Source organism: Chiloscyllium plagiosum, chromosome 24, assembly GCF_004010195.1.
Source record: "Chiloscyllium plagiosum isolate BGI_BamShark_2017 chromosome 24, ASM401019v2, whole genome shotgun sequence".
Classification (NCBI taxonomy): domain Eukaryota; kingdom Metazoa; phylum Chordata; class Chondrichthyes; order Orectolobiformes; family Hemiscylliidae; genus Chiloscyllium; species Chiloscyllium plagiosum.
In genome coordinates, this window is record NC_057733.1 from 54,372,434 (window position 1) to 54,387,875 (window position 15,442).

Below are 15,442 nucleotides of genomic sequence, written 5' to 3' on the forward strand. Positions count from 1 at the left end.
CAAGAACACTAAGTAGCTTACCTGTTCAGCCGACTGAGTCATTTTTTTTTAGGTTAGAGGAGGAGGGAGGGTGGGGGACACTACACGTGTAGTGTCTCGGGTTCCTTCTCCATTCAAACTTCTTACCTTCCCAGAAGCCTATGTTGACGACTTCCGGGTTCCCGCTCCTAGTTGGAAAAAAAACGGACTGCGAAAAGAAAAACATTAATTTAAACTGGTCTCCGCTTACCTTCCGGCTCCCCTCTCTGTGCGCCTGCTGTAGCACTGAGCTAACATGACGTCCCAACTCCTGTGGTCAGTGCTCTGACCAGTAACTTATTGGGCCAAATGGCCTGTTTTCATACTAGGGATTCTCTGGTCCCCTCACATCGGCCTATCTACATATTGAGCAGGAACCCTTCCTGGACGCACATAACAAAAACTGCTCCATCCAAACTATTTGAACTAAGGAGGTTCCAGTCACTATTAGGGAAGTTAAAGTCACCTATGACGGAAGTTAAAGTCACCTATGACAGCAACCCTGTTCCTTCTGCACACTCCCAGAATCTGGCTCTCTATCTGCTTCTCTGTGGCTGTTGCTATTGGGAGGTCTGTAGAGAACTGCCAATAAAGTGACTGCTCCTTTCCTGTATCTGACTTCCACCCAAGAGAGAGATTTAAAAAAAAGACATGAGGTGCATTATTTCTCACAGAGGATGGTTTATGTACGGAATGAACTTACTGAGGAAGTGGTGGGTATGGACACAATTAGTGTTTAAAAGATATTTGGATAAGGACATGAACAGCAATGGTTTGGAGTGGTGAGTCAGGAGCAGGCAGGTGGGACTAATTTAGTTTCGAATTATGTTCAGCGTGGATTGGATGGACTGAATGGTCTGTTTCCATGCTGTATGACTCTGTAAATGTATGATGCATTCTTCGATATTTGAAGACAAAAAAAACTTGAAAAGAATTCAATACAAATACAGAAAGAGACATTGCAATGTGACTGCATCAATAAAGGAATTAGTTAAATGACAAAGAAAAACCACCAAAAATCAAAAATTAGCCCTTGAAAGGAAAGGTTATTTTGACCACTGTTCCCGTGACTCCGTTACAACTGCTTTGGAAAATGCTGTTTGTGTATCTGCATCACAACAGAGTGTTGGTCAGTGGGGACCTGTCTATAAATCTGTGGTCAAGACGAGTTATATTTGCATTTTTACTTATATTTAGTCTGCTCCACAAATGGAGTTGCATAAATATGGTCCTTTCATGAAAAATGCCATAAGATGTAGAAATGATATTTTTCATATGAAGTTTCTGTACTTTCCACTAGAAATATACCACCGATCTTCCTTTTGTTTTGAGGCCTCGCACCCTCCATCATTTGGGTGGCATGGTGGCTCAGTGGTTAGCACTGCTGCCTCACAGTGCCAAACACAATTCGATTCCACCCTCTGGTGACTGTGCCTGTGTGGAGTTTGCACATTGGCCCATCTCTGCATAGCTTTCTTCCCACAGTCCAAAGATGTGCAAGTTGGATGGATTGGCCTGTAATGTCCAAGGATATATAGGCTAGCTGGGTTAGCCATGGTTAATGCAGGGTTATGGGGATAGTGTAGAGGGGCTGGACCTGTGTGGAATACTCCTCTTCCACGGGTCGATGATGGGCCAAATGACCTGTTTCTACACTGTAAGGATTCTGTTATTCTATGATAAAGCATTGTAACCTGCAAGGTTATGGACCAGATGCTGGTCAATGGGATTAGAATGAATAGCTCATGACATCCAGTTAAATAGCTGACGTGTGTGAGTAACCTCCAAGGTTTATGATTTACAGTAATCTGTACAAACTGGAATTCATTCTCACATCTTTCCTTCTTTCTTCATCAGGTTGTCTGATTGAGGGACCATCTTTGGCTGGTAGTTTAGTCAGTTGAATGTGTCCTCCATATTCATTATTTTGTCACTGTCTATTGCACCTTTTTAGAATATTTAAGTGCATGCAGGTGAAGTCAAGTAATTAAGAAAACTAATAGAATTTTTGCTTATTGTGAGGAAAATTTAATACAAAGTAGGGAAGTTAGTATTGGTCTCTTTATTTTAAGGAAGAATGCAAATGCATTGGAAGCAATTCAGAGAAGGTTTGCTGGAATAATACCTGGAATGGGTTGTTTTATTAGTTAGACTGGCTAAAGCTTGTATCTGTTTAATTTAGAACAGCAGGAGGTGATTTCATTGAAATATATAAAATTATGAGATTTGTTAATAGGATGTGATTCTCCTCTTACTGGAGAATCTGGAATTGGGAGTCACAGTTTAAAAATAAAGCGTCACTCATTTAAGACAGTAGTGAGGAGAATTCTTTTCTCAGAGGGTTAAGTATCTTTGGATCTCTCATGCTCAAAAGACATTTGAAGCAGGATCTTTGAATATTTTAAGACAAAGATGGAGGGGGAGGGTAATGGGGTGAAAGGTTGTTGGAGTTAGGCATGAATGTGGAATAATTAGATCAGCCATGAACTTATTAAATAGCAATTGGCCATCCCCTGACCCCTATTCATAATTGAGCTTCAAGAATTGAATGCAGTTCTGATCTTGTAGTTTCTCATGCAAGAGGCTCCAATTCTTGGACATGGTTTAGGCAGCGGAACTGCAGGGACAGTTTTGCTATCATTGCAATCAAGTGAAAATGACAAGCGACAGAAACATTAGGAATATATAATGACATACAAAAACTATGTGGAGGGTATTGTTACAAGGTATTTTTGATTCTGAACCAGGTTGCCATCTTTTGCTTTTTCCTGCAGGGAATCTGACCTGTATAAAGATGGTGTATCTGCACTTCCGCAGGATCAAGATCTGATGCGTGAGGAAGCAGAGAAGATGAGTAGCGTTTTGCCAACAATGTGGCTTGGCGCACAAAGTGGTTGGTAAGTTATGGCACCAAGGTGCCACCCTTAATGCAGATGTACATTATACCTTCACTTTAAGGCAGTTGAGATGGTGTAATCAGTCTTTTACTGTCATGACCTCAGTCTGAATCCAGTCAAAACTAATGGAAGGTAAATGATTTTAAATAAGATAGACAATCTTAAAGTTGTTCTGTGGGTGATAGCCAATGGCTCAAAGCCATCTTTTATTCTATACAAATTGTTATTTCCCTCCAGCCAGTTGTTAAGCATATTGGTGCAATAAGAGGTGCTAACCTGGTACGGTTATATTGTTGGCAGAAAAAATGGGACTATGGAGCAGTCTGTCCTGTTCCTGAGCATAATTTCTGGTAAATCTGGATCTTAAAATTGGGAGGGACTTTAACCTCTGAAACAGATGCTCTTAATCTGATTCATCCAAAAAGAGAAAAGCATTCATCTGCATTTTAGATATGGGTGTTGTCAAGTTATGGCGTGGTTAAAGGGAAGCAAAGTGAGCGGTGTTCATTTTCTGCAGTGATTGGCTAACTATGCTTCAGAAGTTTTCACGTGGGTTATATATTCGTTCAGGACCCAAATTTGCTGGATATAATCTTGCAAATGGAATTCCCATTAATAGGATGGAGCTTCCATCTCCATTGTAGGCTAACAGTACTCACAATCCAAGTCAGTGGGTGAAATTGGAACCCGCCTTGAGGATGATTCAGAGTCATGCAAATAGTCAGGATCCTTGAAGAAGGAGCATAGATTGTTGCTTTTTAGACAAGGGAATGGAATGAACCCCACCTCAGTTTGTGGTTTCTTGGGTCAGGTGGATCCCCAAGGTGTGCTCCCACTGATGCTACCACTCACTGCAGCTATTTAAAGGACCAATCCCCCTTGACCCTTCCTGCAATCTTTTCAAAATGAATTATGAAGAGACAGTGAACTTTTTGTTTGTTCTCTTGCAGTTTGTATGTCCATTCCTCAGTAGCTCAGTGGAAGAAATGTCTTCACTCCATTAAACTGAAAGACTCTATTCTCAGTATTGTGTAAGTTATAAAAGGTTTTGAAATACTTAATTTATTAGTTATCAGACATGATGGTTTATACTTTAACAACATCAACAACTATATTTTAATCACTTAATATTCACTAACAAATTTTCAAAGTTCTAGATATCTCGCCTTTGGTCTTTGGCCCTCCGTTAAATTTCTGCAGCTACTGATTTCCTCAACCTGTCCTCACCTGCACTTTCAATCTCTTTAATTTCACTAGGGGCTATCATCTTCTTTCATCCTGGCCATTTCTTCTAGTGTGACCTTCATCTACCCTTGCTTAAATTCAAGAATAGGGACTTTATAGGATTTGTGGACAACTGTTCTAACTATTCACCAACCCAAACCTGGCTAGACAATTTTAAAATACTCGTGGGTTCTGCTTTCATTGCTAAATCTAGTCAAGAATCAACTTGGACAGCAAAGATAACCCTAGATTTTACTTCGCTGTAAGTGATCTTCTTAAACATTTCTTCCCTGTCCCCTCCACCTGTACTTTCAGCAACAAACACATCAGTGTGATTAAGACAATCCAATCAGCAGTCTCTGTACTATTCCTTTCTTCAAATAGCCCACCCAACCAAACTTCTTTTAATGCTTCACCCTGTCATAGTCCTGAACTTGCTTCCTTCTATAGCCTCTCCTCGGTCAGCTTTCTTCCAGTCTCTAACTTCATCTTGTCTATGACACCCAATTCCTATGCCCCAGGTGAAAGTGAGTGCTGCAGATGCTGGAGATTAGAGTCAAGACTGTAGTGCTGGAAAAGCACAGCAGGTCAGGCAGCATCCGAGGAGCAGGAGAATTGATGTTTCAAGCAAAAACCCTTCATCAGGAATGAGGCCCAGTCCTATTGCCACTAAGCATCTGGTCACTCAACTTGCCCAGCTGACGTCACTTTAATCTGATATTATGAAGAGTTTTCTCTCTTTAGTTGTTGGCTCCCTTGCTTTCAAATCTGCTGTCACCACACATCTCCTTAAAAAAAAAATCCTTGAATTGCACAATCTCATCTCCAAACATCCCTGCCCCGCACTGTACTCATTCATGGGACATGGGCTAGCATTTGTTGATGGTCTGTATTTGTCCTTTGAACGGAGTGTTTGCTCAGTTAGGAGTGGGTCAGGAATCACATTGGAGGCCTGATGAGGAAAGGATTACAGATTTCCTGCCTGAAAAGACATTAGCAATCCAGATAGATTTTTGCAAAAATCAAGAGTGGATGATGGATAATGAGAATTGAATCCATGTCCTCAAAACATTAGCATGAGGTTCTGGTTTACTCGTCGAATGATGTAAGGACTGTGCCAATGCTTCCCCAAACTCCCTTTCAAAAACAAAATATCCAGAATATTGGAAATCTGTAATCAAAACAAAAATGCTGAAATGCTTAGTAGGTTAGACAGAGTCTGTGCAAACAAGTCCATGTTTCACATTGATGACCTTTCCTCAAAACTGATATCTTTCGTTGTCCTGAGATGTAACCTTTTCCACTCCACAGGTGCTGCATGACCTGCCGAGCATTTCCAACATTATTTACTTTATGTTCTAAACTCCCCTTTCTCTCCAAATTCCTTGAACACGTTGTCACCTCCCAAATCCATCCCTGTACTTCCATGTTTGAATTCTTCCAATGGGGCTTTTGTCCCTGCCACCGTACCAAATCGGCTCTTACCAAAGTCATAAATGACATCTTGTGTGACTGTGAAAAGTACAAGTTAACCCTCATTCTCTTTCTTGACCTGTCTCCAGGATTTGACACAGTTGACCACACTTTCCTCATCTCTCCACTATTGTCTAACTGGGTGGGATTGCTATCACCTAGTTTAATTCATCTTGACCCTAATTTAAGCCAGGAAATCACTTGCAATGGCTTCACTTCCTGCTACCACACAGTTTCCTCTATCTGCAAAGACCTATCCTTGGCCCTTCCTATTTCTAATTCACATGCTGCCCCTCTGTGACATTTTCCAAAGCCAAGGGTTAGTTTTCAAATGTACACTGATGGCACCCTACTCTACACATTGTCTTATCTTGACTTCTCCATTTTTTGCTGAATTATCAGATGACTTATTGATATCCAGTATTGGAGAAGCAGAAATTCTTTCCAATTTAATATTGAGGAGATGTTTTTAGTCCCCAGTCCAAACTCCATACCCTAGCTACCGACTCCACCTGTTTCATTGTCAGCAAACTGAGATTGAACTCATCTTGATGTCATTAATTGAGGCATAATGTACAAAAACAGTTAAGGTTGTTAAATCTGGTTAAAAGAATTTCAAATGTTGTCTTGAGGTTTAACTGTGAGGTCATTCTCCTTTTTTGTTCCAATCAGAATCAGGGCTTAATAATCTATCCTGACTGGCGGATATGTTATCTCTTTATCAATTAATAACTAGAGTTATAATGATAATATAGACGGAGAATGATTATTTAATCATTTTAGCTGCATCCAATTAATTTTCCACAAATTAATAAAGATGAAAAATAAGCTTTCAAGAGTCCATTTTTCTTTAATACTCTGATATGATCAAGATATTAAATGCAGTCACTGAGCCCCTGAAGTTCTGAATTTGATGTGTTCATGTAATTACAAAACTGGCTGGTTTGGTTAATTTGATTTTCAAATTGCTTCTAGAGGTAACCACACAGAGTTGATGCTTTGTTGTATGAGGTTATTTTCTAAGAATAATGTGGAAGTAAATACCCAAATAAAACTGACCATGGTTTGTTGCTATCCAGTTCTCTTTGAACTTCCCAGTTGATGTTGGGTCATCATCCTTCTATGTACGCATACAAAGGTTCTTAACACTAGTGGGCAACCTCCCACAGCTAGAGAAGGCTACATCATACAGAATATGAAATTTTTTGATTGTATCCATCTAATGGACGTGATCAGGCATTTACCAATGTCCTCCTAAAAAGAAACTGCCTGAAGCTGTTGTTGATGGAGAAGATGTATTTGGAATGTGTATGTCTAAATAAATACTTACAAAAGTGTGAAGAATTAGGTCCAGTTCTTTTGTTCATCTTTTAGCTTTTTGGAGTGTAATGTGGAAAAGTTACTGCTGGAAAGATGGTCCTTGCATAAGCCTTTCAAGTTATACCTAGTTTCTCTTTTACCAGACATTTAAAAGGAAGAGTATTAGTAGCATTGGCTGATGGCACCTTGGCAATCTTTCATAGAGGCGTAGGTAAGTCACTATAACATTAACTGCATTTCTGTGTTCTGAATGAGAAAATGTTAGTACTGTACCAAGCCACACACTCTAAAGTTGAAAATTCACTGTCCCCTTCCCTAAAATTAGGTTTAGTGTAATTTTAAGGTTTAATTATACTATACCTAATTCATGAAGAAAAGAATGTTCCTAGAAAGATTCCAAGGTTAAATCCAATTCTGTACTATTAGGTTATCTCGGGATTTGTAATTGCAATGTGACAAGTTGACATAGTCAGTTTCCATTATAAATGTGGACACAGAAATATATAATAGTAATGTATAAAAAAAGCCTGATTATGATTGCAATGTGACCGTATGCAGTGCATATTTATTCCCAGCCATGATCGCCTGTTTATCTGAAAAATTGCACTTGGTCTTAGCTCCTTGTGTGCAGTACTTATATTGGCCAAAGTGTGACACATTTGCAATAGAAAGTTTTCATTATAAACACAATGACTGCATTTGTAAAAGCTTGCTCGTATGAGGTGAATATCACTTGCAAGTTAAGCACTTGTTGAGCATCACTTGGTGATGAGCCATTATGAATAGAGCTTATTGGCTCTCTAGGTCATTTCAAGACAGTGAAGAGTTGTTGCATTAAGCATTCATATGGGTCTGGAGTTAAATATAAGCAAGTCAAGAAGACCAAATTTCCTTCCTTGAGGAAATTAGTGATACGTTTTTAGAACAATCCAACATATCCATGTTCATCTTTACTAAGACTATCTTCAGATTTTAGATTTATTTAATTGAGTTTAAATTCCCAAGTTCTGTAGTCAGATTTGAACTTGACTCCTGAATCATTTATGCATTTGGATTAATAGCCCAGTAACAAGCACTTTGGTACATTGACCCCTAAAACAGTAACCGTGAGAAAGGTTTATAAAGATTAATGTGTAGCCCACCCAATTTTGAGCATTTATTTGAAATGTTTGCTTGTATGTTGGGTTGTTGCACAGTGTTCAAGGCCAGACCAGGTACGATCATAACCAAAGATCATAGGAAATAGGAACAGGACTAGGCCATTCAGCATCTCGAGCCTGCTCCACTATATGGTAGGATCATGGCTGATCTGACATTCCTCACTTTCTTGCGTTTTTCTTGTTGCCTTTGGTACCTGACTATTAGAGTTATAGAGATGTACGGCATGGAAACAGACCCTTCAATCCAACTCATCCTTGCTGACCAGATATCCCAACCCAATCTAGTCCCGCGTGCCTGCATTTGGCCCATATCCCTCCAAACCCTTCCTGTTCATATATCCATCCAGATGTCTTTTAAATGTTGCAATTACCTCCTCCACTTCTTCTGGCAGCTCATTCCAAACACGTACCACCCTCTTCTTGAAAAAGTTGCCCCTTAGGTCTCTTTTATATCTTTCCCCTCTCACCCTAAAGCTATACCATCTTCCCACACCCCAGGGAAAAGACCTTGCCTATTTATTCTGTACATGTCCCTCATGATTTTGTAGACCTCTATAAGGTCACCCCTCAGCCTCCAACACTCCAGGGAAAACAGCCCCAGCCTGTTCAGCCTCTCCCTATAGTTCAAATCCTCCAACCCTGGCAACATCCTTGTAAATCTTTTCTGAACCCTTTCAAGTTCCACAACATCCTTCGGATAGGAAGGAGACCAGAAAGAAAGGAAAGCATACCAAATGCTGCCTTCACTATCCTGTCTACCTGTGACTCTACTTTCAAGGAGCTATGAACCTACATTCCAAGATCTCTTTGTTCAGCAACACTCTCTAGGACCTTTACCGTTAAGTGTATAAGTCCTGCTAAGATTTGCTTTCCCAAAATGCAGCACACTGCATTTATCTAAATTAAATTCCATCTGCTACTTCTCAACCCATTGGCCCATCTGATCAAGATCCTGTTGTAATCTGAGGTAACCTCCTTCACTGTCCACTACACCTCCAATTTTGGTGTCATCTGCAAACTTACTAACTATACCTCTTATGCTCACATTCAAATCCTTTATATAAGTGATGAAAAGTAGTGGACCCAGCACCAATCCTTGTGGCACTCCACAGGTCACAGGCCTCCAGTCTGAAAAACAACCCTCCGTTACCACCACTATATTCTACTTTTGAGCCAATTCTGTATCCAAATGGCTAGTTCTCCCTGTATTCCATGATCTAACCTTGTCAAACACCTGACTGAAGTATTTATCTCAGCCCCAAATATACACAAGGACCCTGCACCCTCTGCACTCTACAGCAAGGAGTTCCAAAGATTCTCAACCCTCCAAAAGAAGAAATCACTCCTCATCTTAGTCTTAAATTAGCAGCCCTTTATTCCAAGACTATGTCTTCTGGTCTAGACTCACTCATGAGGGGACGATCCTCTCATCATGGAGCGTGTGAAACCCCTAAAGATTCCTATATGTTTTAAAGAGATCGCCTCTCATTTTTCTAAACTCCAGTGAGCAAACCTGTTTAGTCTTTGTTCATAAGACAATTCCTCCTTACCAAGGATCATCCAAGTGACCCATCTCTAAGCTACCTTCAATGAAATGGTATCATTCCTGAAATAAGGGACCTAAAACCATTCTCACTACTCCAGTCATGGTCTCACCAGCCCCTGGCACAGTTGCAGTAAGACTTCTGTACCCTTATACTCCTATTCCCTTTGAAATTATGGCAACCATTCCATTTACCTTCCTGATTTCCTGCTGCAGCCGTGTGTCAGCTTTAAGTGTTCCATGCACAAGAACTCCAAAGTCCATTTGTGTTACAGTTTTCAGCAGTTTTTCTTCATTTAAATAATAATGTTTGTTCTTCCCTGCAAAATGAACAAGTTCACATTTGCCCACATTATACTCCATTTGCCAACTTTTTGCCCATTCAGTGAACCTACAATATCTCTCTGTAAACTTTGTATTCCTCTCACAACTTGATTTGCCACCTATTTTTGTTATCTGCAAATTTGGCTGCAGTACATTCACTTCCTTCCTCCAAGTCATTGTTGTTGTCCCAGAACCCTATGAAACCCCACTGGTTACAGATTGCCAACCCAAAAATGAATCCCAGTTCTGCAGAAGGGTCATTGGACCTGAAGCTTTAACTCTGATTTTTCTCCACAGATGCTGCCGAACCTGCTGAGATTTCTCAGAATCCACAGTTCTTTTTTTTTAATGAACCCCTTATCCCCATTTGCTGTTTCCTACCCATTAACCAGTTCTCTATCCATACCTCAAACGGCATGGGTTCTTATGACTTAACCTTTTGTGATACCTCTTAAGTGTCTTCTGGAAGTCCAAATACAATATATCTAATAGTTACCTTCTATTCAGTCTGGTTCAAACTACCTAGAAAACTCTCACGGTAATTTCCCTTTCATGACACCATGCTGACTCTGTTTGATTAGGTTATGATTTTTCAAATGTTTTGCTATGACTTCCTTTACAAATGATTCCAATTTTTTATAACAATAGATGTTAGGCTAACCTGCTTTTTGCTTCCCTCCCCTTTTGAATAGAGCTGTCACATGAGCTGTTTTCCAATCTTCTGGTACTTCTCCAGAATTCCTTCTACCACTTCTATCTTTTTTAGGATCCTAGGATGCAAGCCATCAGGGCCAAGGACTTGTCTGTCTTTAGCCCTGTTAGTTTGTCTAATAAAACTCCCCTAGTGAAAATGATGGTATTTAATTCCTCTCCCTGTATTCTTTAATATTAATTGGATGTTTGAAGTATCAGGGATGCAAACGTCTATTCAACTCCTCCACAATTTCCTTGTTCCCCAAAACTTTCTTCCCAGACTCAGTTTTTGAAGGGGCCTTTTTCCCTTTAACCATTTTCATCTTTTTTATATATTTAAAGAAGCTCTTATTGTCAGTTTTTATATGCCTTACTAGTTTGCCCTTGTTTATTTTCTTGGTCTTTATTATCTTTCTAGTCTGCCGTTGCTGGAATCTGAGTTTATTCCAGACTTTGGAGTTATCACTGACTTTCACCTCATATGTTTTTGCTTTAAACTTAATACTCTCCTTAATTTCCTTGGTTAGTCATGGTTGGTTTATCTCTCTGTCAGAATCTTAACTCCTTATTGGGATGAAACTTCGCTGAGAGTCATGAATTACCTCCTCAAATGCCTGCCATTGCTTGCCTACTGTTATTGCTGCTAATCTATCCACCCAGTTCACTTTAGCGAACTGATTTCATTCCAACTCACCAAGTTAAACTCAGTTGTTTCCGACCCACGTTTTTCACTTTTGAGCTCAATATTAAATTCTGTCATGTTATAATCACTGTTTCCTCGGGATCTTTTACTCCAAGGTCATTTATTAAACCTGCCTCATTACGAGATCCATTATAACTCCCTGTTTGACTCCATGACACATTGATCTGCGAAACTAATCCTAACGCACTGAGTTCATTATCACAGCCACACTTTCCAATTCGATTTATCCAATCAACATGAAGATTAATGTCACCCATAATTATTTTACATTCTCCTACTATTTGGTGATTTATATTGTTTCTAACAGAATGGCTACAGCAGGTCTGTACACTGTCTTCTTTCCCTTGCTGTGTTTTTTAAACCTCCTCCCAAATGGACTCCACATCATCTGAGCCTAGATCATCTCTCGCTTCTCTTATTAACAGTGCTACCCCACCCCTTTTCCATCTCTCTTGTCTCTCCAAAAGGTCAAATATCCATGAATGTTACATTCCCAGTTTTGAACTCCGTGTAACCACATTTCCATCACGATTATGAGAACATACAATTTACCTCTATTTGCACCATCATTTCGTTTACCTTATTCTGAATGCTTCATGCATTAGAGACAAACCCTTGGTCTATTATTGAACTTCCCTGCAGTTTTATGGTTCCTTGATACAGTATGACAATTCACGCATTCTATCCATTCCTTTATTTTCTGGTAGCAATCAGCCCAGTCACTAACCCGCAATTCTTCTCCTTCACCTTTGATTTTCTCATTTTCCAGGCAACTGAACCCCCATTATTTAGTTAGAGCTCTAGTTGTGCAATTCGCCAGGACTCTGATCCCAGTATGATTCCAGTGGAGCCTGTCCCATCAGAACAGCTCCGTCCTTAACCAGTACTGGTGCCAATGTATCATGAAGGCCTAGTGTTACGATCATGTTCACTTACTGTCTTTTTCCTCATCCACTCCATATTGAATTTTAATCAGGATTGTTAGAGTGCTTGGTATTTGTTAAAATCGTGAAGGGAAGGCAATGGCCTAGTGGTATTATCACTGGACTGTTAATCCAGAGACCAGGTCATCTTCTGGGGACCCGGGTTCGAATCCTGCCATGGCAGATGGTGGAATTTGAATTCAACACAAATCTGGAATTAAGTCTAATGATGACCATGAATGTTGTGGTTCTGTTCGCTGAGCTGGGAATTTGTGTTGCAGATGTTTCACCTCCTGTCTTAAGTGACATCCTTAGTGCTTAAGAGCCTCCTGTGAAGAGCTTCTGTGATGTTTCCTCTGGCATTTATATTGATTTGAACCTGCCGCTTCCGGCTTTCAGTTCCAGCTGTCCGCTGGAGTGGCCGGTATATTGGGTCCAGGTCGATGTGCTTATTGATTGAATCTGTGGATGAGTGCCATGCCTCTAGGAATTTCCTGGCTGTCCTCTGTTTGGCTTGTCCTATAATAGTAGTGTTGTCCCAGTCGAACACATGTTGCTTGTCATCTTGAGTGTGTGGCTAGTTGGTGTCATTTCGTGGCTAGTTGGTGTTCATGGATGCGGACTGTTAGCTGTCTTCCTGTTGTCTCAGACAACAACTTACCAGGATGAAGGACCCGATACCCAGCATGAGCAAAACCAATGTAGTGTACAAAATCCCATGCAAGGACTGCACAAACCACTACATAGGACAAACAGGAAGCCACCTACCAAAAGAGGGAATTTGACCCCACCCCACAGCTCACCAATAGGATAAACAACACACTGAGGAACCTACAAAAAAACAGACAGATAACCAGGTCTGACCTATAGAGAATGAAACCTGAAAGCAACAACACCCCCAGATTCTATAGACTACCTAAAGTGCACAAACCAAACATCCCACTCAGACCCAGAGTATCACTACCAGGGACACCATCACACAAACTGGCTAAAGAACTACGGCAGAAACTGAAACACCTGATCAGCGGATCAAGACACTGTACAGTCAACACAGGAATTCTTGGACATCATCAGAAATATACACATAGACCAGGAAGAAACTATGGTCTCATTCGATGTAACGGCACTGTTCACCTCTATCGACAAAACCCTAGCCAGAGAAACAATAGCCAACCTGCTAGACGTACAGAACAGACAACAGGACATTGAACCTATCAACAAAGACGGCATACTCAAACTACTGAACCTGTGCCTCAACACGTTTCACATTCAACAACCAAATATATGAACAAATCAACGGCTCACCCAAGGGCTCACCCATCTCTGGACTCATAGCAGAAGCGGTAATGCAAAGGTTAGAACAAATAGTCTTACCGCAAATTCAACCCAAAGTCTGGGTCAGATATGTAGATGATACCTTTGTAATCATTAGTTCAAAAGGGCCACAACACACTGCAGTACACCAGAACTGCAAAAAGAGGAAGAACACCAATACAATGTATTCGCCAAAAACGGATACCCCCGCAATTTCATCAACAGATGCCTAAGGGAAAGACAATGGAATGAGGACATGCCGCAACCCAAAGGACTAGCCACACTACCATACATCAAATACATTTCTGAACTGACAGCCAGACTACTACGACCACCAGGACTCATAACAGCACACAAACCAACAGCTACTCTCAGACAACAACTCACCAGGACGAAGGATCCAATACCCAGCATGAGCAAAACCAATGTAGTGTACAAAATCCCATGCAAGGACTGCATAAAACACTAGATAGGACAAACAGGAAGACCGCTAACGATCCGCATCCATGAACACCAACTAGCCACGAAACGACATGACCAGCTATCCTTGGTAGCCACACACTCAGATGACATGAGTTCGACTGGGACAACATTACTATTATAGGACAAGCCAAACAGAAAACAGCCAGGGAATTCCTAGAGGCATGGCACTCATCCACAGATTCAATCAATAAGCACATCGACCTGGACCCAATATATCGACCACTGCAGCGGACAGCTGGAACTGACAACCGGAAGCGGCAGAGACAAACCACTATAAATGCCGGAGGAAACATCACAGAAGCACTTCACAGGAGGCTCCCAAGCACTGAGGATGTCACCTAGACAGTGCACGAAATGTTTGCAACACAAACTCCCAGCTTGGCGAACAGAACCACAACAACGAGCACCCGAGCTACAAATCTTCTCCCAAACTATGACCATGAATCCATTGTCGATTGTTGGAAAAACCCATCTGGTTCACTAATGTCCTTCAGGGAAGGAAACTGCTGTCCTTACCTGGTCTGGCCTACAGAGCCACAGCAATGTGGTTGACTCTTAACTGCCCCCTGGGCAATTAGGGATGTGCAATAACTGCTGGCCTAAGCCAGTGATGTCCTCATCCCATTAATGAATAAAATAATTTTTTTAAAAAATTGATCCTGTTTCTCCCACACCAATCGTTTGAACCTCGAATTTACCTTTTTAATGTTGTTGACCCTGTGCTAATTAGTTCATGACTGAGGTAATAATCTCAGCTTACTCCCTTTTTGTTTCTATTTTTTAGTTTTGCCCCTATCTGCTCATAATCCCTCAGCGGAGCTTCAGTAAGGCTGGCAGATTTCCACCCCTGACAGACCTGAGTAAATCAGTCTCTTTTTTAAACAACAAACCAATTACTATTTTAGTTAGCCGAGCATTTAATTCCAGTTTAATGAATTGATTGTAATTAATTTTTCCCAATTATAATAGCGCATTTCTCTGGATCAATAATCCAAGCCTCTGAATTACTGGTAACATTCCCACTGTACAACTACTGCACACTTATCCCAATTACCATTTTGACTGTCCAATCACTAACAGCTGAACCCCATAACTTTTCTTTGCTGATGACCTTTCAAATAAAGTTTTGACATTAATGAACAGGACATCAAATATTTGACATGCATTTTGATTACACACTCCTTTCCAGGTTTGCAAAATGATCATTCGGAACCTCCATTCGTCAGGCATACGTAAGATTTTGGGGGACTTGTGGGAAGGTGTTTCCCCTTGTGGCAGAATCTGGGGCCAGAGGGCATAATCTCAGAATGAGGAGTTGTGCATTTAAGCAAGCAATAAAGTGCAATTTCTCCTCTCCCAGGGTCATG

At 40.7% G+C, this 15,442-nt stretch overlaps 1 protein-coding gene across 9 annotated transcripts in view; it reads left to right on the forward strand.

Moving 5' to 3' along the window:
• spag9b (sperm associated antigen 9b) overlaps positions 1 to 15,442 on the forward strand; it is a 293,766-nt gene that overhangs the window by 256,738 nt on the left and 21,586 nt on the right. For all 9 annotated transcript variants that reach the window (XM_043715172.1, XM_043715174.1, XM_043715173.1 and 6 more), the window contains 3 exons: positions 2,793 to 2,915; positions 3,866 to 3,946; positions 7,076 to 7,143. In XM_043715172.1, the coding sequence (XP_043571107.1) occupies positions 2,793 to 2,915; positions 3,866 to 3,946; positions 7,076 to 7,143 (272 nt within the window). The remainder of the gene's footprint in view (positions 1 to 2,792; positions 2,916 to 3,865; positions 3,947 to 7,075; positions 7,144 to 15,442) is intronic.